The 25,435-nt window shown below is 44.3% G+C and overlaps 1 protein-coding gene across 2 annotated transcripts in view; it reads right to left on the bottom strand.

Moving 5' to 3' along the window:
* LOC131271518 (A disintegrin and metalloproteinase with thrombospondin motifs like) overlaps positions 1 to 25,435 on the bottom strand; it is a 93,939-nt gene continuing 68,504 nt past the window's right edge. Inside the window, exons 8-15 of one of the 2 annotated variants that reach the window (XM_058272968.1) lie at positions 11,932 to 12,074; positions 10,556 to 10,611; positions 8,988 to 9,114; positions 8,725 to 8,889; positions 8,424 to 8,655; positions 7,970 to 8,070; positions 6,921 to 7,108; positions 1 to 1,690 (exon numbers count right to left, since the gene is read on the bottom strand). In XM_058272968.1, coding sequence (XP_058128951.1) covers positions 1,563 to 1,690; positions 6,921 to 7,108; positions 7,970 to 8,070; positions 8,424 to 8,655; positions 8,725 to 8,889; positions 8,988 to 9,114; positions 10,556 to 10,611; positions 11,932 to 12,074 — 1,140 coding nt within the window. In that variant the 3' untranslated portion in view covers positions 1 to 1,562. The remainder of the gene's footprint in view (positions 1,691 to 6,920; positions 7,109 to 7,969; positions 8,071 to 8,423; positions 8,656 to 8,724; positions 8,890 to 8,987; positions 9,115 to 10,555; positions 10,612 to 11,931; positions 12,075 to 25,435) is intronic. The other variant, XM_058272969.1, reaches the window with a different exon arrangement.

Genomic DNA, 25,435 nt, shown 5'->3' with positions numbered 1-25,435 from the left:
GTTTTTATTCAGATGCGCCTGTTTTTTTTTTTTTACAAAATATATAAACGAAATACATTCATCCTCTTCAGCATTGCGATTGCAATCATAATCATCGTCACATGCGCTCCCACTACTATTGATCGCTGTGATTTTGTCCTTTATCCTCAATTACATCGCAGTGTAAGGCACGTGCCTTAAAATAGAGCTGCCTATCAGTTAATTTCTAAATTCTAAATTATTCGCCCACATTCGCTTAGTTTACTCACTAAACACTAAACGTCTGTCGTGGAGGCCTACCCTAACCCTATTTGTCTGCAACGCAGTTTCGAATCAACGATGTCGCTTACAACGCGCTTGCAGCGCAAATCGGAATCAAGAAAAAAAATGAAGCTGCCGTCGGGCATTTACTGCATAACTTAGATCGAATAAATTAAAACTCTACTCAACGGTGCCTTGTGTGTGTGTGGCCCTACTTGGTCAACCCTTATTTTTAAAACCGGGCTTCCGGGTGTTCAACTACCTCTTCTGCTCGTATGCATTTGAGTTTTGTGTGTTTGTTTTGTAATGTTTTGTTTTCGTTCGCTACCTAAATCGTGGGGAATTATTGACTTACTGTTAACGTTTTACATCCAATTCAAGTACTCGTTAACTAACGAGGCAAACTAAGAAAAGAAAAGAAAAAAAAAAACAGAACATTCGCTCAACGATTTGTTTTCATCTGTTTTTTTTGTGTTTGTGTTTTGTTACGATCGCTTCCTAACCGGCATCACGCGAAAGTGACACTAATATAACGGTATGATGTGTACGTCGCGCCTTGCACTAAAACGAATAATAATAAACAGATCCTAGTGCTCTAACTATTTACATTGAACAGACAAGCAGTATTATGTCGTAGGGTATGTGTGTGGCTGTTGCATGAATGTCGGAAGATTGTTTTTGCTTGCTTCTTTTCTTCGCAGTCGCACCCCGCCGGGCTTGCAGTTTAAAGTAGGCTTAGCTAACGATTTTAACAACAGAAATGTCATCGTTGTCCATGCAGTTGATGAAAGATCAAACGATTGCCATGACGCTAAAGAAAGGATTACTATGATGGGCAGTTGTTTGTTGGTGTGATGTCCTAAACGAGCTTCCTTTTGGCAGCACATAAGTAATTTTCTTGAGGGAAATTCTACAATATGAACATATTTTGCGATGGCCAAAATGCTATTCGAACCTGACTGTTTGAAAACGAATTTCGAGTACATTACCCTTCGCAAGGGTTGTCTTTTTTCCGAAAGGAGTCGTTGCGTTGGAAGTGGTTTCGGGACGCACGAGAAAGTATTGCTTATCCTACGCGGCTTGCTCGTATCGCGGTGAGACCTTGTAGTGTAGTGAACTGTTTTGTTTTTCTCGTTGAGTTGACGATGGGTTTCGAACACATGGTAAGTACTAACAAAAATCCTTCCCTTAATGGCTACACAAAAATTGAACACACGCACACATAATAGTAGCGAAGGGTCGCCTTCGAACGGTTGTCCATCTCGGCCTCCTTCTCACCAGCAAAAGCACCGGCCATCATATGGTCTATGCCACTACTACTGCTACTGCTGGTTGGTGATGAGTTCTTGCTGCTGCTGCTGTAGCTGTAGCTGCTCCTTCAGATGTTGTAATCGCTTCCGTTTGATGGCATTCATAAAGTTTTTGTATCGCTTGTCCTCATCATCCAAAGCTGCACGATTGTTGTGCACGACGATTACGTGGCGTAAAATGAAGGAAAACAAAAATACGATTAGTAAAACGGCCCCGTTCGCGTCCGGTGTGTGGTGTTTAAAAGGGGGTGGTGGTGTTTTTTTTTTTAACTTTTCGCTGTCTGTTGGCTTCTTGGTTAGACTTCTAGAAGGCGCAATAATGCGTGTATCAGGCGAGCGTAAAATAATACATGAAATAAAGGCGATACTATGCTACTGCAGGTACATAAAGGGTGTCGAAGGTGTGATGTACAAGTGATGTGTATGAGATGACTGTCGGGTTGGCCGTTTTCAATAATGTTCGGGCGCTCAAAACATAAAACGCTCATTTTATACAGCAGCGTGGTGTATAAAACAGAGTAAAGGGTGAATAACATAATGCAAATGCGAGAAAACCATCACAAAAACGGGATGTACTGCTCGGTGTGTCCTAGAACATGCTCATGAGCATGTAGCTGTGTATGAAGTGTAGGTGATGTTGATATATGTTTGAAAAATGTTTGTATTAATCTTAGAGTTTTGAATTAAATTATGTAAAAAGATAATAAGGGTTTTGTTAAGTTTGTTTATCCCTGGTTGTGAACAGTTGAATAAATATAGCCTATACTACTGGGAACTTAAACATTACATGCTACGAACTATATAACTTTGTTACATTGGAGAAGCAAATCTACAACTTACAGCATATTGCCATTCGTGCTTTACAACGCATGCACTGTTCTTCAACATTTGCTTATCTTTCTAAGCTAAACATAAAAGTTATCTTCATGAATTTATTTTCGTGATAAATTTTGGCAATCGTTCATCATGCAATAGAATTTCTAACACCTGGGGATTCAAATTACGTGTAGTACAAGTGCTCATTGCTACCCGCTTGTCGGTAGTACGGTGCGGTGCAGGTTGTCTGTGCGTAAGGGAGAACACAGTACCTTGTCGGGGTGGCAGTGAGAGGCCATTTGGAATCCATCCGTTGCACCACGGGGGTTGAGAGATAAATATTTCTTTACAGCACTTAAGATATACGGCATAGCATAGGCGTAGCATAGGCGCAATGTGGTACGGGAATATACAGGCTAGGGCATAAATAGGCACTGGCGCCAGTGCGACCAGTAACACCACACCACCGATTAGAGAGCGGTATAATGGGGGCGAATTTTGTTACGTCCAACCATCAGATATAGCGACGGTTGCAGGTGCACCTTGCGGTACGAGGACTTAGGGAATCCGATAGTATCTGAAAGAGAACGGTAAGACGGTTCTTGTGAAGCTGAATATTTTACAGTGTCGGCTGTGGCCGTTTTGCCACCAGTGTGCTTCGAGCAGTAAAGAATGCGAGTGTGCGCTTAGTGCATTTTGTATTTTGTAAATTTTGTTTTCCAATTTTACGATGCATATTTAAAATCATCATATTAACTTTCAGCACTCTAAATTAGAGGTGTTTTTAATTTAATGATTACAAATTCGAATGCAATGCTTGCAATTATTCTATCTTCATGCACAGCTACACTGGGCGATACAAGAAACCTACTAATTTTGTTCTTACATCCTAATAAGCGCCTTTATTTGTACAATTTTGCTAGGCCTACTTTCTATTGTTTATAGCATGCATGTTCGACATTGGCATATTTAAATTTTCTTTTTACATACAACTGAGTGCAATATCGCTCCACAGGCTGTTCAATGCATACATTTCCTTACGTACTACGGGAATAAATATTCACAGCGTGAGCTTACCGTACTTATACTAGCTTATGCTACAACTAATACAACTGGTTAAGTGCAAGCCGGTGGGTAGATTGAATGGCATGCGGCTCCTTCGCTGGAGGAGTGTTTTGTTTTGGATTGGGTTCTAAACACTAGAGATTGATTGCATACGTGGAAAAAGGGTGAAGAAGGAAAGGAGAGCAGGGAGGGGAGGGGCGAGGGGGAGAAGCGCGGCTAAACCATACAGAGATAAAGCTTCCTATCCTAATGGAATGATGCTGATATGAGAGGACGATTGGGTGTCTTTTGGGGTTTGGTAATGGGTTCCAGTTGCACTACGTAGGCAGTAGGATAGTCGAAACAATTCATCAGCCTTAAGTAGTTGTAGTGGTAGTAGTAATAGTAGTAGTAGTAGTAGTATAGGTAGAGAAAGTAGACAGTCGACATCGTTTACATTTGGGTCCGTTGGCGATGTAGAGCAGTTTGTAGTAGACGTGTAAAGGTAGGTAGTGAAAAATAGATGAGTAGAAAAACAAAAACAAATAGTAGTAGAAACGTAAGTGTCCTGGTGTGCGCTATTCAGGGTAAGTTCAAGAAAGGTCAAGAAAGTTCGAAACATTATCAGATGGTGCTTTAGTTGGATAGACCAGAGAACATTGCCATGCCGAAGGTGGTAACAGGTACGCATAGGGGATAGTAGGAAAAGAAGTTGCCATATTGGAACAAAACACTCCGATGGCTACTGGGATTCCAGTAAGTTGGAGCGATCGTCTAGACGTTCAAACTTCCCGTGATCGGGTTCGATTAGGATTGAGGAAAGTTCAGTACCAGCCCAGATCCCAGAACGGGGCAGTATAAACCGGTGGGATTTTACATTGAGAAATTGTTCTGGTAGCCCGGGACGATAAATCACTACGATAAAGTGGAAATGTAATTACTGATAGTGGGTAGTGCTCGAAAGAAAAAACCCCTACGTTCAGAACGGAAAACCATCACAAACGGTGTGTAGAATATACAGTGGAAACTCAACTGGGCCAGGCTGTGTATGTGTGTGTGTGTGCAAATGTTTACATATGTATGACAAACGAGTTGTACAGGTGAAAGAAACCAGAGTAGAAACAGTAGTAGAGTCCCAAACACTATACTCGCTTGGTCCAACCGTTCGGACCGGAAGGACCCCGACGGCCGGAGCTACTCATGCACAATGAGAAGCGACAGGAAAGAGGGCAGGTGGTGGAGGTTTCAGAGTGTGGTACAATAAAAGCATTCTTACCGATTCGAAATTGGGTGCGATTGCAGACGTGTGCAGACACAACGAGAATAGTAATACTTTTTAACTCCTCCTGCTTCCTACAATCAGTGTACTTTTTTCGGTCATTTGTGACGTTCTACGTCCATCAAAACGGTGGTACGTTTTTCTTTAAAGCGGTTGATTTTTTTTCCGACAAAGCGAATTACTTTTTCTTCTGTCTTGTCGTCTTGTGTCAACACGTTGTGACGGGGTGGTTTTGTGGATTGAATAGGAAGTTCTGTGGTACTTCCAGAAGAGCTTGCGCAACGCTACCAAACGGTTAATGTTGTATCAGAGGCTTTGGCCAATTGCAATGGCCACACATTTTTCGAAATCCAGCGAAAAACGAACCTTTTGCAACGGATGTGCTCCGGTGATACTTCTTTTTTCTCTCTCTTTGAATACACTTTTTTTTTAAATTGATGTGTATGTTATTTAAAGAAAACAAACGTCGGCCAAATTTACTCACTTACAAATCTAGCTATCATTAGGTCGTTACTACGCGAAACAGTAGATGATATCAGTGAAAAAATGAACATCAAAATGGAACCACAGTCTAATTTGTGTGCGATTGGGCAGACTTTTGCGTTTACATCCTTAGCTTGTAACGAACTAACTTACCTTATGTATTAAATTTGATTATTAGTGCCTTTTTTTGAGCAAAACAAATACTAAACTATTCTCCTTGAAAGACGTTTAAAAAGTCAGGGGGGAATAAACATTGCTCAGTGCTTTTTTTCATTGATTGTGCTTCAAGAAGATCGGAAGGGAGCAATTGGATGAAGAAGTTGGAAAATTATGATAAAAAAGGGCAAACTATTGAAAGTAGCATCGTATTGTGTGCATACAAAAGGACATACAGTTTAAAATAGACACAAATAAAAATTAAAAAAAGTGGGGAGTTGTGCTGTATATGACAAAAAAATTCACAAGAGTTGTGGCATATTTACCACAAAAGCACAGATATTTATAATAGACATACACGAAAGTAGAAAAAAAAACATAAAGAAATAAAAGAGCAAAACACACGAATAAACAAACACGCACAGACCAAGAGAGAAGAAAAAGAAACACACAAGCTGAGAGGTATCGCATATAGAGGGAATAAACATAGAAAATTCAAACGACACAAAACCCTCCCAACAAGCACACCGAATATACAAGGTGCATACAAGCGTCATACACTCCTAAAACGGATGTTTACGCCCGCGGCGATGCGTTCGTTTGCGGTGAAACTGTTGATCAACTGTGGTGTGCTGTGTGTAGAGATAAAACAATTGCCACCACCGATGATGTGTAGTGGTGTTGTTGTAGTGCATATCCTGATCGGGAACGCCCACACACGGGAAGGCTCACCGAGAACGCATACACAAACCAGCCCAACAACCACAAACGGCACATGCATTCCAAAAAGGGGGGGAACACCATAAAAGAGACAAAAGTGCACCATTACTGTCGGTTTGCACCAAGCGTTCAGTAGTAGCGTCCTGTGCGGGCCGAGCTAGTGCCAGTACTACTACTACTACTGCTGATGCTACTGCTACTGCTAACAGCAGACTGGCTCGCCGGTCGGTTGGCAACATTGGCACTGAGGTGACTGTTCGCCCCGAGATAGTTCCCATTGAGTGCGTAGTTCGGCGGGCTCTTGGTGGTGGTGCGCTTGGCAAAGTAGGAAAAGTTGTACGGATTGCGTGTGGTCGCTTGTGCGATCCGGTTGAAGTACACATCGAACACCGGATGGTAGGTGGCTTTCGGTTTGCGTGTGGTGGTGGTGGTGGTCGGAGCGGCATTGTCATACCCGCCCGAGGGGTCAGCCCCACCGTCACCACCGTCGTACCCGTAACCGTACTGCTGGTGCTGTTGCTGTTGATGCTGCTGGTGCTGGTTGTGTTGGTGGTTGTTGTTGTTGTAGTGCAGTGCGTTACTATTGTCTTCCTCACGGTTGCCATTGTTGTTGCTCCAGGACGGTCGGTGCGTGGTAGTCGTTGGGCTTTTGGTCGTGCTGAAGGTGTATTTACTGAACACGTACGGTGTCTTGGTCGTGGTTTTCGTACTGTACGGTGTCGACTTGGTCGTCGGGTTGTAGTGATTGTAGTTATTGTTGTTGCCGTAGTTGTTGTTGTTGTTGTTGTTGTAGTGATATTGGTTGCCATTACCGTTACCATTATCGCTAGGGCTAGGGCTTTTAGCTGAATGGTATTCATTGGGATATGTACTCGTGGACTTGTGGTGGAAGTACTGGTAGTAGTTCCTCGTCGATGTCGCTGGCGGCGGTGATGGTGTTGTAGTGGTGGTGGTGGTGGTGGTGGTGCTGGCTGTCGTTGTCGTTGTGGTTGATGTCGTTGGCGTGCTAGACGGTTCATAATATTCTTCCTGCTGATCTGACTTGTCGTCGTAGTTATATCTAGAGAACGTTGATCCGTTAAATTTGCGTTTAAAAACTCAGTTTGCTTGGTTGTTTTTTTTTTGGGATTAACATATTGTTTGCTTAATTTGTTGCTTGTTCACATATTTTTGCTATATGTTGTTGTTGTTGTTTTTTACCCTTCGTGCAAATAGGATTAGCATGGAGAGACGGGGTTGTATGGTGAAGGTGAGTTCACTATTTACAATAGAATGGTTGTGGTGGTGGTGGTGGTGGTGGTGGTATTTGTAGTGCTGGACGACGGAATAAGTGTTGACCTCGGATACTTCGGGCTGAGAAGGAGCGCAATAACTGCCGACCTCCAGACTATCTTGTCCGTTCTCATCCATTTTCCACTGGCAACTGGGCGTCCCCATCGGGGTTTATATTCATCAATCCAGGATGAGGATGAGCTTTGACGTGTTCGTGTGTAAGGGATTCGCGTGTATGTGTGTGGTAGTGGTAGACTGACTTCGATGGTAGTAACTGAGTTATAATACTAGTGCACAACAGGGGTCGGGGGGATGTGCTTGTTAGGGAATGGATTGAGGTTATGAGGTGGATGAGGTGTAGATCCTAGTGGAACTGAACTGCATACATCTGTCGGTGATGAACGGTGGGATGTAGCAGACGATCGAGCACGAAAGCTCGCTTCGGACATTTTCTCTCAGTCAGGGGCGATTGGATTTCCGACTTGATCTTGCGTCACAAGACGATGGGCTGTACGCTACTTAGTGGTGTCGTTCCGCGGGGATGTGTTTGTGTTGTGTAAGGTGTACGGTTTGAGTATGAGAGAGACAGTGGTAGGAGAGACGGATGGCAAACGCATGCGAGACGCGATGGTCATTGGTTCATACGTACTTCACAGACTGTTGATTGTAGCGCGTGTACGATGGAGTATGTTGCGAATAGTCCGGAATAATGTTCTCGTGTTCGGCAACACATCTACCATCGAGACAGTGCTACGGAACCGGCAAGGGGGATTGCATGCATTGGGAAGTGTCGTGGGGTTGTTAATTGTTTGGTTTAGTTTGTATTTTTGTTTGTTTTTTTTTTTGTAGGTTCGACAACACAATCGTGATCGCAAGCAAACGAGAGTAACGCAACGTAATTATGAAGCACGGACACACGCAAAACGGACGTTCGGTGAAGGGAGAAGAATGTCAGCAGGAGAATTCGGTGAGAACCACGGAGAAAAAAACAGGGAAGAAAAGAAGAAAAGAAACATTCGATCGTTAGTATCCGCCCGGAACGTCTCGCCGAGGGTCGTTTGCGCCGAACACGGTGCGAGAAAAAGGAACTGCGTTTGTAATACTTGTCCGTCTCCGCAGGATGATCCCTCGGCTGCGGGCCGATAGGCGACGCAGTAGCCGCTGGCCGAGTCGAAGCAGAAGAGCTGCGCGCAGACACGCTCGTCCTTGAAGCAGGCGGACGTCCCGCGATCACGCCGACACTGCGCGTCCAGCGACAACAGCGTCCCGGGCAGCGCCCGTCCGAGGGCTTCGTCCTCGTGAGGAGGATTGTGCAGGCAGCTGGCGGTGTCACCGCTGAAAGGCGGAAAAACAAGACCGAATGTAAGAGCAGGACGACGAAAAGGTCAAGTTGACCGTACTCACTTTAGGAAATGATGGAAACTCTGCACACTGCATGGCGACCAGCGGAATCCTCGCTCGGTGTGTCGAAGATCGGACATAATGTAGCCATCCTCCCAGCGGCACTTCTCCGCTCCGGGACCTCCGAGGTAGCTGGGCGGCGGTGATCCGTCGTGCACGGCACCCAAACTGTGGACGTGGAAAAAGCGCATCAACATGACACCTTATTAATTCCCTTCCGGGCGCACGCGGCGAGTTCGACGACCTCCGCGCGATCGAGTACGTACAGATGGCCAACTTCATGGGCGGCCACAATGATGCCGCTGAAACCGCCGGTATCCTCGATGATGGCAACACTGTTGACCTTTTCCAGCCGCTTGTTCACGACGCACGCTCCACCGACGTAGGCGAATCCTGACGGCGTCCGCGAGGCGAGGGGTTGAGAAAAGGAGTAACGTATCAGTATACGGTTTCAGTTTACAAGCAACGACTGACTGCACTGTTTCTGAGCTACGGGTAGCTCCCCCATCGCGTTGGGGCCAACAGACCAAACCAGTTTTAAGAGAATTAAATGAAATGATCGCTACTGCCACCAAATGCGACAACAAATGACACCCAGAAAGCAATCCGGAAAGTTCACCACAGGTCAGGCCGGGGTGCAGAACCCCCCCCCCCCCCCCCCCCCCTTACCCACTTCGAACTACGTTAGTAGTCGCATCAGTAAAGTAAGCGGATTATAACGTATCGCATTGCAACCGGTAAGCCGAGATTAGGTTGATAAGCCTTCGATTTGGTTTTAGTAAGCATGCTTAAACGAAGAATTTTATGATTAGCTTTACACTTATGATACTTAAGTGAATCGGAAGGCACACCTTCCAGCAATATGTGATGCTTTTGAAAGTCTTAGCTAGAAGAAAGATTGGAGAGATAAACTTGAGTAGAGACTGTAACTACGAGATGTCATCGTGGAAACAAAAAAGTACAGAGTGAGATGGTTGGGTCGTTGCTGAGAGAGAAATTGTAGAAGAGTTCGAGCGACGGAAAATGAAATTGATAGAGCCGGATATCATACAGGTCTTGTCCGGGGGAAGAAGATTATGATTTGTGGTGCATCTGTGTACACACAATTGTTTTTAACGGTTGTGCGAAAAGTAATGAATAAAACATGGTTCTTTTTACACAAGAGCTAGCTTGAAATCGCTTTCAAGAAACCGATTACATAGATAGAGATGCGAAGTAAAAGAAGTATCGCACATCTAGGAATAACATTCGACGTGCAAAAATAAATACAGATGCGTGAGAGAATGGGGGAATGTTTTTGCTATCAAATTTACATCCACTTGTCCAACTTCATTGAATGCTGGCAAGTGCGCTATAGCTGCAACCGTGAACTGTACAAAGTGATGGCTGATGGTTCTGATAAACCAGGGAAGAAAATAAAAGCGAGCAACTCAGGAATTGCCTCAGAGAGGAAAGAGGCAAAACTTGATCTTACTAGTGAGTAAAATGTAACATGTGTAGTTTTTAAAATGACCAACAAAATATACATAGAGGGCAAGTAGGGGAAAGAATCACAGAAAAGAGATAGAAAGAAGGCGAAACACAGAATATGTGTGTATATGGATGCATGAAGGCACAAGAAAAATGCGAAAACTATACAAAGTGTGGAAAAATAATGTGTGAGAGAGAGAGAGAGCAGTGAACATCTTCAATGGGCGAAAGACGAAAACAAATGCAGGAAAAATTACAGGCAAAGTTTGTTCGAAAACAGGATACTGTTTAGCGGACAGGGCGGTTTGGTTTGTGTTTTTGCATGGGATTTCAGTAGCGCACCGCGTCGGTGGCTTATAATTACCTGCGGTACCGCGATTACACGCGTCATTTGCATATTGCCTTCTACACATATCTAGTCTGCAATGGTAATATAATTGATTGTTGTGGTTAACAAAACGGTGAAGATAAGTGCAAATATCATTGAGTAATACGGCATCATTGTCTGCAGCTGGAATTCAATTTCTCTCTTAGAGGACTCTTTCCAGTTGTCACGGTAGTCGCTTGTGATCATTTATAAAATCGAAGATGATGTCTTAGTACTCGCTATGCGACGGTTGTTGGTTGTTTGCTTATACGCTACGGTTGGCTACGTCTCAAGTCTAGGTAAAAAAAGTCTGTCGATTCGTTTCACTTCATCCACTACCGAACGACATACTTCCATTTTCGTACGCTGTTCGAAACGCTGCATATAAAATTAAATGGTTAAAACGCTATCAAATTTTAATTACTGTTTAACTCGACAAACCCGATTCCAATCGAAATCCAGAACAAAAGTTTGTGAGTGAAGAATAACTAAGGCGAACGTTACATGGTTCACGAGAAGCGTTATCCGTTTAATTAGCTACTAAATTAAGGTCAGTAGAAAAGTGAAAACTTTAAGAAATACGAAATAAATTGTTAAAAATAAATAAAAACCATACAAAGTAGGGTCAGTAGACGCAAAGTTAAAACTACGGGCAAAAGAGTTAAAGGAAAACAAATCAAGCGAGTGTAGGAAAAAGGAGTAGAGATAGAGAAAGAGAGAAGAAAATTTACCGGCTGTGCCCTTCGTACAGCGGCCTCCTTTTCTTCTTCGGCACATATCATACCTGCGAAAGAGCTCGATTAGTGCAAGGTTGTGTTCCGTTCTACTGTCTTTTTTATTTTGTTTTAGAGGGACTATGTGGGCTTTGAAGCACACAGATATTTGCTTACGATGTTGATTTCATTAACGGATTAGCAAAAAAGGAAAGGAGATTGAAAAGGAGTATGGTTTGGAAGTAATCCATAAAAAGAACAGAGAACAGATATGATATTGAAAATAAACTACGGTAGAGGCTTCTACGGAGTCTTTGCAAATGGGAAGCAGTAAATAGAAATCTGGAAGTACATTTGAAGACCTTAATAGAGAGGCTCATAAAGATCGTTGAGATTGCATCGACAGCTTGATTCCCTCGAGGCCTCTGGGCAGTGTAGGCCGAGAAAGTGTTGTCCAGCTACCCTACGTTCCCCTTTGCGGAGCAGTACAGTTGGTGTAGTCTCTTTCGTGGTCTGACCGAAATCGCCACCGACGCCTGTCGACACGTCTCCTGTCTTCTGTCGTTCTTGCTAGACTTCGGACCATGGTTAGGTCGATAGTGACGGGTTCCACTGTGCGTGTTTGTGGTAGGTGCGCGACATGGGCGCCCTTATACTTACTTCGTGATTGCGACGGCAATGTCGTACACCGGTAGCCTTCGTTCCCGGAACAGGTACTTGCCCATGTCGGTGAGAGCGGCCGCCGAATCGATCGCATCCCGACCGACGCGGTTTCGCTCCAGGTAGGGGGTTGCATCGCGTCCCTGGTGAAGATAGAATTTGAAAGATCATAAGAGAGAGGGTACTTTCAGGTGTAAATGTGTCCAAGAAGATACTGGAAGAACCACGGAAGTTATCACTGTTACGTAACCATGCGTGAAGGGAATCTTCTTCTGTTGCATAAGGTCCTCTCTATTACAAGGTGTGTTGTACAGACTGAAGGCCAAACCTTAGTATCTACCCTAACAACGCGACGTCACGCCATTACTCGTGACGACAATTGCCAATTGCTGAATCCATTACCGCGTCGTTTTCCTCAGCAGCGAGTGGCTATAAGCATTCCGTTCACAACTTTGCACCGGAATCGATGCCGAGCGCTCTGCCAATTGGCATGTATACTATTGGCATACACTAGCCCCATTTGCTCACGATATGCCATGCTCATGGCGCCATGTGATGTTTCGGGGCACCGTGGAGGAAGCGAAGTGAAAGTCATGCCATCCTCGCACTCGCACATTACACCATACCGTGCCGACGAACCCCCGGAGGGGAGTCTCAGGGCAGGGGTCGGGTTGTGTCATTTTCCGCAACGGGCTCGGGAATAGCGTAATCGAACTCGAAACCTCCACATTGGGTCGCCCAATGTCGGAAGCCGTGCACCGGGAAAACTAATGGAGCTCGGATGGTAATTTCTTTGCCCTTGGAAGGTCGTTTGGTTAACCAGTAACAGCAATGGAATTGGTCAAGCTACGGTTTGCTAGGTTCCTGGGAGCTCCGTGTGCCCGTTAATGGCGAGTACCTACTTTGTTGGTACTCTGGCATACACTCCGGATTGAGCAGGTCCAGGAAACCATTCGCCCGGGGTGATGTTGATGATTAAAGCGAGCTGATTATACTCTCGACTCTCGATCCTAACGTGTCGCTGGTTAACTGCGAAATCCGCGTAAGCCTCTCCCGTCCACTACTCGATCCACTTATCGCTTATAGCCTGTTTCCCCGACCTGAAATCGCCCGTCTCGCTCTCCGCCATAGGTTCTTCTTCGTGTCTACCGGCGATATGTGTGTTTCCTCCAACCGACCGGCTGTCGATCTGGCAGTGTTTTATGAATGGACTCATTTGCATACGAAACACCTTCTTTGGCGGGCCGAAAGCTAGCGGAGCTGAGCTAGCGGACCTCGCGAAAGGGTCGCCGCTTGTTCGGCCATCCTGCTAAAGGCGGAACAGGTGTGCACGGTGCGTGCGTGACACACGGCTGTTTTGGCGAGTAGAAGGTACTGGTGGGAAGATATTTTTGGGCCGCCTTGCCTCAGGTGGAATAGATAAAGCGTCACACATGTACGTTCTGAGCGGGTTTCGCGTGTGCGGCAGAATACATCCACTTTATACTCCTACCAATTCCGTATGAATATTGGTTTGTTTAGTGGAAAGTTTAGAAAAAGAAAACAAAACGAGACACACACACACACGCTTGACGTACAGATAAACCGCTTCCGAGCCGTCCCACGACGATCAGCTCTCGCCGGTCATGACCACGATGACGATGGTGATGATGATGGCCGGTTGACCTTCAGGTGATGGTTTCCGAAAGATGGTAATTTTTTATCTACACCAAAAAAAACGGTTAGCCGTTTTGAACGTGTGTATGTGTGTGTTCCCTCTTCCCCATAGGTGATGGTTCCGCCAGGAATGAGCGACGTGAATGAAACGTCCGCTAACAACGGAAATAGCCGCGGCCGACGCCCCAAAATAAAGGCAAAAATTTTTGAAAAAGAGAGAAAGAGAAAGAAGAAAAACCTGCACAAATAAAAAGGGCAATAAAAGTGATACAAAAACCGCACCGCGACCCACGTGTGCGGAGGTGGTCGGAGCTAGGCAAAGGGAGGGAAAATTCCAAACACGATTTCGAGAAATGATGAAAACGTTTGAGAACATTTGGTTCTATTAATCTTCCTATCAGCATCTTATAGAATAGATAAAATAGGTCTTAATCTCTTGTGCAAGTTTATTTTCTCACCCTGTAGTGTTATTTTTCATACAGGATTTGGTTCTATCATTGTTGTTTTACTTTTGAAAAATTCCATATTAAAACACACATTGAGATAAATTATATAATTTACCATGAACAAACTCCTGACTAAAACTGCTCACATAAATGCATAATATAAAATATTTTTCTGCTTTCCATTGTAAGTTAACGTGATACAATTTTTCTTATTTGAATTATGCTTTAATTATCTACAGCATCGCTAGGGGGAAAAGATGATTAAAGAACATCCCTTGTCGTCCTGATTGCGACGACGCACGCCAGAGATTCACGAAGGCATGCCATGTGCCGATGCACAAATTAGTTCCGAGAAAACTTTTACTCAAACTCCTTCCGAGCTGGCCAATTTGGGAATCGGTTCTACATTCGTTAGCGCAAGCAAACGAGAGAGGATGGTTGTTTTTTTCATCTCCATTGAATAATTACGATGCAGACTCTTTCGATGGTTCGCCATATTGTAATGGCCACGGTAAGATGTTCGATAAAGAGTGAAAGAACGAAAGAAAGCGTCGAAGTATAATGGCAAAAACTTTACATATGTAAAAAATTAAACAAAACTCACCCAAAAAGGGACACAAGTGTGTTTTGGGTGACACGCTACCCTGTTCGCGTTGTATACGTCAGCGACGGCTGACTGGCCAGCGCTGCCAGGTGTGTGAATCCGCCGGAAAGGCAGGGTCTTTTGGGTTTGCAGAAAAAATCTCAAACACACAGGCAAAAAACGAAAAAAAAAGTCAGACCAGCGGCAGACAAACGGGCACGGCCATTGACGACCAACGAAGACGACGACGACGACGACGATGAAGGCGATGGCGAAGAACGCGGAAATTTACGACCTATTCTCACGACATTTAGCGCTTATTGATAATTTATAGTTATCCGCTTATTTTGTCCTCCAATCGGGCCCCGGCCACATCGGGGTGGGACACTGGACATTGGCCGTCGGGTTCGTCGCTTATCGACGGGAGAGTTTTTGACTCCCGAGATTGGAAAGGCTGAGGCGACCCGAACGGCTGAGGTTTTCCGAATTCAAAAGTCTGTGTACTGAAGAAATCATAGTTGTTCTATTATTCAAAATTAATTCTGGAGTAAAGAAACTATATCAATACAACAGTCCTGGTTATCTTCCATTCTACATATCGATCGTTTAATCGCTTCCTATTGCTAGTATTCGAGATAACCCAGCAGATAATAGTCATTCACAAATTCTCCGCCTCGGCTCGGATCGAAAAGGCACATAACCTCTCTCTTCCTAACAGTTTGTGCGCGAGCTTCGCAGACCCAGAACGCTCGTTATGCTGCTTACGTGCCGCGACGCGTAGCGGACGTCTCGACTCTGGCCAGGACTGACATCATCAACGTTGTTTGCTGGAACGCTTCGTTTGTTTTCTTTTTTTTTCGATGGCTGGCCGAGTAACACCTGTGTAGCAGGGCCAACATCTTATAGCACGGAATGTTTGGGTCTTTGAAATTTAAGCCATCGAACTCCAGCTGAACCAAACCGCCCTTCCACCAATGAGCTTCTTTTGGTATAAGCTTTATTGATCAGCGAGTGAAATGTTGCGTTGAAAATTTGTCTAATTCCAGATTTTTATCCGTCGCAAGAAAGCATTTTGCAGAAAGAGAAACCAATTTTCTCAATGCTAATATAGTAGCGAAACGAATGCTCGATACCGAAACGAAATGAATCAGAATGAAACATTGCATCTAAGTAAGATGAATCAATGCAAAATGCGGCAAACAAACATCTTTCGCACCGATTGCGTTGCCGGTGCGTCTACGGTTGCGTTTTATTCGCTGAAAGAGATTTCAGGGAGGAAAGCTCCCTCGTTTTCCTTCTCACCACAGATTGTGACTTTTTTCCCTTCCAGTTTGTTGCTTTGTTTTTGCGCCACACAGCAGCCACCATCGGTGGGATGACGAAGTAGAACCTGAGAGCGCGTCAAACGACGGGGTGAATGATGGTGAATCAATTTGCATATTCACATTAATTATACAACTGGAAATCGATTAATGAAGCTGGATCATAAAAACGGATATTTCGTTATCATCATAAGCAGCGGGCGAGGAAGAAAAGCGGGACCTCGGAGAAGGAGCGCACGATGAGAAAGTGGAAAGTGAGGGCGAAAAGTTGCGGGAGAATGTTGGGCAAAGTTAAAAAGACAAAAAACGGGCAAGAATTTGCAAACGATCTCGCTACGCGACTGATTAACGGTCCCGAAAATATACATTTTTCTCATTCCGCGGGCAACTTACTTAAGCCTCTGGAGTTTGTCTCGCGAGCGGTGCACGAAATACAGTAATGTGGCAGTGAAAAAGAGAGGGAAGAAGCACGGCTAAACGAGCTGCATAAACAGATCCCTTTGGCGGCGCGACCAAATGCGCGAGGTGAATCAATGCAAACAAGATACCATAAATTGGTGAACATCAGATCGGGCGGAAACCAACGGCACTTGGGTGTTAAGATCAATTGAGTTCTGATCTAGCGGGCTCATGTCAATGAGCTTTGGGAGGGCTTAAACGAAACAATAATCACTGAACGTTAGCTTCGCCTGTTACAAGGATCATTCAGCGTGCAGGTACCTTTCGAGCGGCAACGCGTGTCGAAAAGACTTCACTTCCTCGCGAATAATCAACTTCCGCGAACTGCTTTTTTATTGGGAAGGGAGAGAAGAAAAAAAAAAACAAGTCCTCTCAAGCCATTCTACCGCACCATACCTTAAAAAGTAGTGTTAAATTGGCAAACATTAACTTTACGATCACATGACTCGCTCGAGGGTGTGAAGAATTATTGTTCCTTTCCGTAATGTACCTTTTTTTTCCTCTAACCCGTGTATGCACTTGATAAAGAGCGCTTGAGATTGTTTGATCTTGTAAAAGCGGTGTGAAACAAGAGGGAAACACATTCACCTGGCTGTGGAGGATCATTTCAGCCCGCCGTGCATTGAGCGTCCACAAAGCCACAAAGGAAGGTTATTGTCTTCTGAAGAAGCTGCTCGATGAGCAAGAATGACAAAATGTTCACCGGGGCCATTATTCTCCCGGCGCAATTACACCTTGAATCTGACAAGTTATTCAAACAGCGCACGTAGCCGTGAAGATTCCCCGGGGAAAAACACGGGAAGTGCTTAAAGCCACCGGTAACGTTGGAAAAGTGCGCGCTTGTTTATTGGTTCGCCGACTACAGGGTCAAACTCACAAGCCGTGGTTCTTTGCGTTCTCCCTTTGCCTAAATGAAGGGGCTGAGTGCTGTGAAACTAAGCGCGCAAGGCGAGCAAACAATAGCTCTTGATTCAATTGTGTCAATCCAACGCTATTAAGATGATTTAACAAATTCTAAAGGCGAGTCACTTTTGTCTAATTATTTCATCAAAACACTACGCAGATGGAGCGGATTGGAAGGGATATGATTTTTCGGGTGCGATTTTGTCACAAATTCTCATTAGCGACGAGTTAACGCGCGGCGAACGCTTGGCGTGAGTAAAACAAAAGACTTGCGCGAGCCCGGAAAAGCGACGAACCTTCAAACCGTGGAGGACAATTTGTTCGTACGCCTGTTTGGTTGCGGGAGGGGAAAAAAAACCGTGCTCGTCTTCGTGCCCGAGATCGTTAAAATAAAACATAACACTTCCGTCCATCAAACAACGCATAACAACAACGCACTCTAATGGGAAATGCCAACGTGAGGAAAAAGGTGATTTGTATCAGAAAACAAACATTTTATTTTTGGGTTGTCTGGTCGGGGATGTATGCCTTCGGTTCGGTGTATTCTTCCCCACGCTTGGTCTATTTTACGAGCGACGGAAGTCGCGGGCATCCATTCCGGCCGCTTCCTTGTTCTGTGCTTTAGTGGTATTTTATCAAAAAATGGTGACTGAAATCGTTTAGTTTCGCGATAACGACCTGCTGAAGCATCCATAACCAAATTCATTAATTTGCAACGCATATACTCAAGGTTCGCTGCTTTAGCAGGTTGCCGCGGATGGATGGGAACGGAGTCGGTTGTCGGTTATCGGGCCGCCAGCAGCTACCAACCGTGCAGTGCGTTGATAGCGATTGGAAGAAGATGCAGATTAGGAAGAAAAGCAGCAAAACGGAACGTTTCGATCGATATCCCCGTGCGATGGGTCAGATTAAATCAGCCTGACTTTTGAACCAGTGCAACGGCCGGTCAACCGTTGCTCGCTCGCGGTTGACAAGTAATCCAAATATGCTAATGCGTTCCGTCGTCGAGCCGCTCATAAAAATGTATCCTGCTTTACGATCGAACACGAAAATTAGTTCCAAATTGGCCACGCTGCACCGCTCGGTCATCGGCAAATCTTGATCGCACACCGAAAAGGATCGGTGCGAAATCGTTTTCGGAGCGTTTCCGATCCTGCGCAGGATATGGTGAGCGATAGGGCGAGAGACCATTTGGTGCACCGATCACGGGCTCCACCACAGCTTGGGTCGAAGTTGTGGCGCTAATTTCTAAATAAATCACACGTCAATAATGCCTTATACGACGCTCGTATCCGACCACTGGTTCTAAGGTCCTAAGAAGTGGTTTGTCAATAGGTAACCCGCAGCGTATACGAAGGAAGTGCATGCATTATTCAGACATTGAGTGGCACCGACTAAAAAAGAACTTTGCGATCGAAAGAAAGAGAGGAGGAGAGAGCTTGTGCTAACATTTATCTGGCGAACTAGATTTTTTCTGACCGTTTCAATCCAACGTTTTTATTTCAGGTATATTTTAAACGCATTCTCGTTCGAGCATAAAATATGACATTGATTGAACCACGTTGAATAGTTATGGTTCATTTGTTAAATGTCAGCTTGTCATCGGTCCAAGATCTCTGATCGGTCGGTGGAGAACCATAAAACCTAAATAAACTTGCTTCCTGACGGGTCAATAATGCTCGTGGTCATGTTCGTTCATATTGTCAAAGAAAGCTTTTTTTTAAATATCAATATAATAAATCAATTCGAACCGTTGTATATCGTTTCGTCTAATTTTCGGTGCAATAAAATGAGACTCGAGCGAAAAGCAAACATTTGTGTTCGTCCCGTGCAATAATTGTGTCGAAAAGACAATGGTAGCTGCTTTGAACTTTGCGAAACTGCTGTCCACATTGCATAAGCGAACCGACACCCATTTTATCATCCTGTCCGCACCGAACTGCAACATCCGCTTGACGACAGGAATGCAACCGGAACTTCAGTGTTGCTTGCTAAACGAACACAGTTTCTTTTGTTATAGATTGATCGGTTTATACTTTCAACAGTCTGCGCGCCGAGTCTTGCGGATGTGATAAAGCTTGCACTCAAGATAATGTTATGATTTTGTCTCGAGAGACTCCTCGAGTACGGATGGGGTGTGTTTTCCATTTCGCAAATGATGCAGCACTCTGTCCTTGCAATCGATCGATCGTGGCCAATCAGCGAACCGATTGTCGAGGTTGCACTTTCGCATGTCGGTGAAAGGGTGTCGTCGTGATTGTCTTCTGTAATAATTGTGTGCATAGAAAGAGGTTTGATGTTTGCATTCAATGAACTGAGAAAAGTTAGTTCACTCGAGGCGACTAATGGTTTCGCTTCCACTGTAAACCCAAACACCCTTCGGGGCCCTTTGAACAGAATACCCTGGAAAAACACTATCAAATATTTAGGCCTTCATCTGGAAAAACGAGTAACATTTAAAACGCATATTGAAATACTGCACAACAAAAGTGAAAAAATATTTAAAATTTTATACTGTTTTTTGAATAAAAATTCAAAATTAAATTTCAAAAACAAAATCTTAGTCTACAAAGCACTAGTTTGCCCAATCCTAACCTACGCCTCACCAGTATGGTCAAATTGCGCTTATTCTCATAAACTAAAATTGCAAAGAGCTCAAAACAAGTTCCTAAAGGCTATACTTAGAGTCCCTCCTTGGTACAGAACGTCTTCACTGCATCAGGACTGTGATATAAATACCCTATTCCAAATCTTAGCTAACCACAAAACCAAATTCTTTGATAGATGTGCAACCAGCACCTATCAAATGATAAGGGAACTTCAATCCATAGGTCATCACATCTAGATTATTAGTCAGTAAGTGTTAATTTAGTATGTAGAAATTATTGTATTATTTAGAAAAGATGTTAGCTTAGGTTTAGTTTTAATTTAACAATTACTCCACTCGAGGGTTTTTCATTCCATCAATTTCTTTTTCCCTCATACACATCAATCTTCTCATAACAGTTTCCCAAAAATGATACACAGCAAATAGCTAGTAAACCTCAACCACAATGCGGAAAGAATACTTCGAACCCATTATCTATAAAAAGCGAAAACCCACAAATGATGTACGAAATGTAAAGAATGGAAATAAATGTATACTACTACTACTACTACTACTCGGGGCCCTTTTCGGTGTGAAATGTTGCAACATTTAGCAGGATTTACAACCGCCACAACCTGTTGTACAACGACGACACGGCGATGAGACATCGAGCGTCCGTTCGAGCGCCTGTTTCGAAAACTCTTAATTGAATCAACAACCGACACCGGTGAGTATGTAGGTCGTCGATCCACCTCGCAGCCACGGCAGGTCCACTAATTAGTGCGCAGCCGGCCCCGGCATGAAAGGTCAACCTTAGTTTTACTAAGGCAACACGTTGACGCGCTTCCATCACGCGCGCGCAAGTGTTGCAATACTTAATGTTGTTCGACTGTTCGGCCGCTCATCGCGACGCGACGCCGGATGCCGTAGGGTCTTCGATCGATGTGCCCTTTTGCTCGGTAGGAGCAGAGGGGACGAGTGTCCGACGAGCCCCCGACGTGCGATGGTCAGATCGATTTTTTGTGCAACTTTGGATTGTTTTTATTTCATTCGAGATTCGCTGCGAAATTGGGTCACAACGATCAACTCGCAAACAATAATTTTCGATTATTTCGAATCAATTCCTCGAGTGAACCAATTCACCATGTTGTCCTTTGCCTGTAAACACCTTCGTCTTGCATCGACCGGAAGCAAGCGTTTATCGTCCCTGCCAATCTTCATCGCCATTCGCGCGGATCATTTGTCAATCAAACTGTTGTCGTCAAACCTTGTTTAACCAGAGCGCCGTTGCAGTAGGGTAAAATAATTGTGATAATTTATGTTAATTGCTGAGAAAACTTCCCATTACCCCACTCGCCTCACGCAGCACTTGATTGGTGTTCTTTTTCCTCCCTTCTGTAAGTCGCTTCATTTCTCACCGTGTTTTGTTGCTCGTTTTAATTGAGATACAAAACGCAAAGGGAACATGATGATGGCGTTTGCGCATGGTGTAGCAGGTTCAAATGCACGCGCTGGTAAGTGCGGTGGAATGTGATTGTTTGTTTGTTTACCTCCGCGACCGGAAGTGGGATTAGCCTGCGCCCTACACACGTGTTGATAATGAAAAAAACAATTCCAGTTGATACTTATTAGTTGGGTCTGTTATCAAATCCAATGAGCCGAATAGAAGAGAGAAGGTTAATTAGAGTCTCCTTAAATAAACCAAAACTTAAAGACTCTTCAAAGGACTGTCAATACCACTATTTAAATAAAATCATGTGCTCGTTATGGGCAATTTGATTTTTTGAACAGATTAAAATTAAATAAATAAAGTTTTTAAGCTTATTAAAGTACATTATAACGACAACTAGCTATAAGGATTGAAGTAATATAAATTAGGTTAAAAAAAATATTTCAAAACTTTTTTATACTTTCGTTGAATGTTAAGTATGCAATGGGTAAATCATTCAAAAATAACAAAATAAAATTAACAATAACAACACCGTGCATTCTCAAAACAGCGGTTGATCTTTAAAAGTAGTTTTTTTGTCGTAAAACCCACCGCCGCATTTCTTTGAACGCATCTCGCAACAACTGTTTGCTCATTTCAATGCCATCCTCGATCCCGAAACCTGCATCCAAGTGCATCGTTGGCCGTGTTGAGTTTGCACTTTAAATCGGCACACGATAAGTGATGGTCTTGCTGGCGTCGAGTTGTGCTTTTGCTTGTTTTCGCTGACCACGATGTCAATCAAACCGTCGCGTTTTCGAGTGACGACGACATCGTTATCCTACAAAACCCGTCGTCACTTCGAGGGAGCCTGTAACGGCATGTAGATCACACACCCATACACATCCTCCGATGCACCTGCCCTTTAGTGCTGCGCCGCGATGCAGCAAAATGTGTACAGTTTTCGTTGCACCTTGACATCGGAATCCACGTTCGGTGCGTTCGACGCTCGAGAGGGTTGGCCAGCGCGATGTTACCTTTTCGGAGCCGATGATGGAGGCTGCGCAAACACGTGCTCCGGACGGTGGTGTGCGTGTCGTTTCTTCGGTCCGGGGCCGGGGGGAGGCTCTCGAGCTCTGTTTGCTCATTACTGGCCGATGTTTGACAAGCTCTAAAGGTTACCATGGAACGCACCCGGTCAGTTTTCCGTTCCGCACACCGTCCCGTTTGGATGCGTCAGCTGACGGTAAACATATGATACTGGGCACTGGCTCACTGTTTAAGTCGAGCCGGACCCCGACACGAGGTACGGCACATCATATGGTGCTCTTCCCATGGTGGCGTGCAAGAAGGCCCCGAACGTGTGAACCCCGGCGATTTTTTGTTTCCATTTCGTTCGTTTGTGTTTGGTCAAATAAGTGGCTGGATTTTGGGGATTCTTTTCTCATTTTTGTGCCTCTGTTTGAAAATTACAAAAAAAAGCGCATGGAAACTGCATCCATGATTATCAATTCTAACAACTGTTTGAAACAAGTTTTTAGTAAGATTAACATAAAAGCTTCAAAACAGGTTGGCAAACAAGAAGAAAACTCTTCTTACACTGCTTCGCAGTCAAACTGCAAGAAATAGGGATGATGACATTCTTGGTGACCATTTTCCGTTGCGACCTGGCAACGGTGGAAGGGGGTTCGAATTTTCGAAATTTTGGCTACCCCAAACGCCACACAGACACCGAAAGGTCCAACGACATCGGCCACAATCCCCCCCGAACCGGTCAGATTTGGCGTGGTTTAGAAGAAGAAGAAAGAAAAAGAAAAACAAGCCAAAGTGCCGCGCGCCGGGTTTCAAATCAAACACACTCGCAATCTTCGCGGTGTTGAAACCTGGCCAAGAACTAGACAAGCGGGTATGCTAATTTGCACTTGGACGCGACCCAGCACCGGGCCCAGCCAACCGGTCGTCTTTGGTGCACGAAAAAAAAGGGAAGCAAGGAGGAACGGGCCGGAGGGTGGCGAAAGGAAAACCAGCCACACTCGAAGTCGAAGACGAAAGCCATAAAACTGTAGTTTATGTCGCGTAGCTTTGCCACCCGCGCGGTATCCTCCGCAGCATCTTCTCCGCTCCCTTCGGCCGTAGGCTTCGGATTTCGCATTCGCGTGAAACTTGGACCGCACCAGCCGTAAGTATGGGTGAAGTGATACGGGGGACAGAGAGAGAAAGAGAGAGAAACGAAGTGACTTAAAAAAGAAGATTGTTTGTGGATCAGGTGGATCATCATCACCGGCTGTTAGACCGGTCGTCGCGCATCACCAAAGAACCACCGAGGAAGGTAAAGAAGAACTAAACGGCACAGGGAAGAAACCAGAATGGAAATGATAATAAAACCACCGGCAAAGCCTCATTTTCTGAATCACAAACCGCACTTTTGGTGGAGCTAGTCGATGTCTCGCAGATGGCAAACACGAACCTCACTTCAGCAACCAAAGAACATCGCGTACCGCAGATGTTCGACGCAGAAAAGCACCACAATGTAACCTACTGCTCAACACCATCGTTGCTTCTGGCCTTGAATAGGATGTGCTGCGTGATCTAGATCATCAAGTCGGTGCAAGGATCGCCGGCGAAAGAGTGAAAGGTATGCAAGCGACACGTGACGCTGCTCGGTAGGACTCCATCGAAAAGGTTACGAACGTGCACAAATCACGAGTACGACCCGAGGATTGATGATGAAATTTCTGATTTTCTCGATGACATTTAGCTCTCACCCAGAGCGCACGATATAGGTCGAGAGGTATTATTTATGATCTCCATGTTTATAATCAAACAATACGTCGTAGCAATGTACACACCAGAGGTTAAAGAATTAAAAGTGCCCTAGGAAACAGTAGTGACCACTCATACTTTAGAGATCTCCATTATGGTTTGGTTGTAATACGAATTAACTTAAGTGAAACAATGGAAGATAACTATGAGATGCTTTGTAATCCAAAATTTGAAATCAAGTAAAAGAAAGTGGGTTACGATGTTTGAAGAAGAACAAACAAACGCCACAAAAGTCAGTAGACAGCAAGTAAAATCAGAAACAAATGCCATTTACAAAAGTAAAAATGAGAGATTGTTCTTTGAACTGTTCTCTAAATATTGTTCTTTCAAGAAAAATTTTCATCATTCTCGCAACAGTTGAGGCACTTATTGTAGGCCAAACCCAGTCTGCTATGACGATAAAATTACTGGTTCTTGATCAATTTTAAATACGGTTCTTGTTTTTTTTATTGTTCAATCGCTGGAGGAATAATTACCTCCCACAAAAATTTAATTCTGTTTTGAGCTGTTGTGCACTGACTTTTAGGGTGTAGTGCATTAAACAAACTATTTTTTCGCAAAAATATATCTTACGTTTGTTGCATTTTACCATGTGTGATTCGTAGTTTTTTTCTGTATATACAATTCAAAAGAGAAAAGAAATTTAAAACAAAAGTAACCATTTCGTAATTAATTTGTCACAGTGGATGCGTTCATCGCCATATGCTGTTTTTATTTAATTAAGAGGAAGGAGAAACATTTATTGTTCAACTTAGCTTTGCTATAAAAATTACACGCTGTTAACCCTTTGACTTATGACTCATTCTATTCTGACACGTGCCTGCGACGGATACGACACGTATGTGACCCTACTGGCGAACTCCACTGGGTAGCAAAGGGCGGTAGCCCTTTTTACATTGCGTAAACTGTGAGGTGAAAAAGAAACTGACCACTGCTGTGTCAATTAACGCGTGTGGTCCGTTGGATGAGGTTGAAGACACTAACCATAGCGCAAAACCTCCTTAACCTTCACATGGGATCACTACCATCACCGTCGTCATCGTCATCATCATCATCGGCCGTACCATCTGACCGGCTTGAATCAGACAACTGTCATCGCATGTCACACGGTGTTTGCGGGTGTTGATTAATTGTAAACGGTTGCCATTAGTGTCAGATTCTGGCCTGGTCCGGTGCCAATGACACAGATATTGTACGCGTTTGCCATCTGCGTGGGCCCAAGCGCAGCCGCCACAAAGTAGAGCGACGTTTTCCATTGCGAAGTGAGTATAGAAATAAATACAAAATTATTCAATT

The sequence above is a fragment of the Anopheles coustani genome, chromosome 3, assembly GCF_943734705.1.
Source record: "Anopheles coustani chromosome 3, idAnoCousDA_361_x.2, whole genome shotgun sequence".
Lineage (NCBI taxonomy): Eukaryota > Metazoa > Arthropoda > Insecta > Diptera > Culicidae > Anopheles > Anopheles coustani.
Note: the sequence above shows the minus strand (reverse complement) of the source record. Positions and strands in the feature narration are given on the sequence as shown.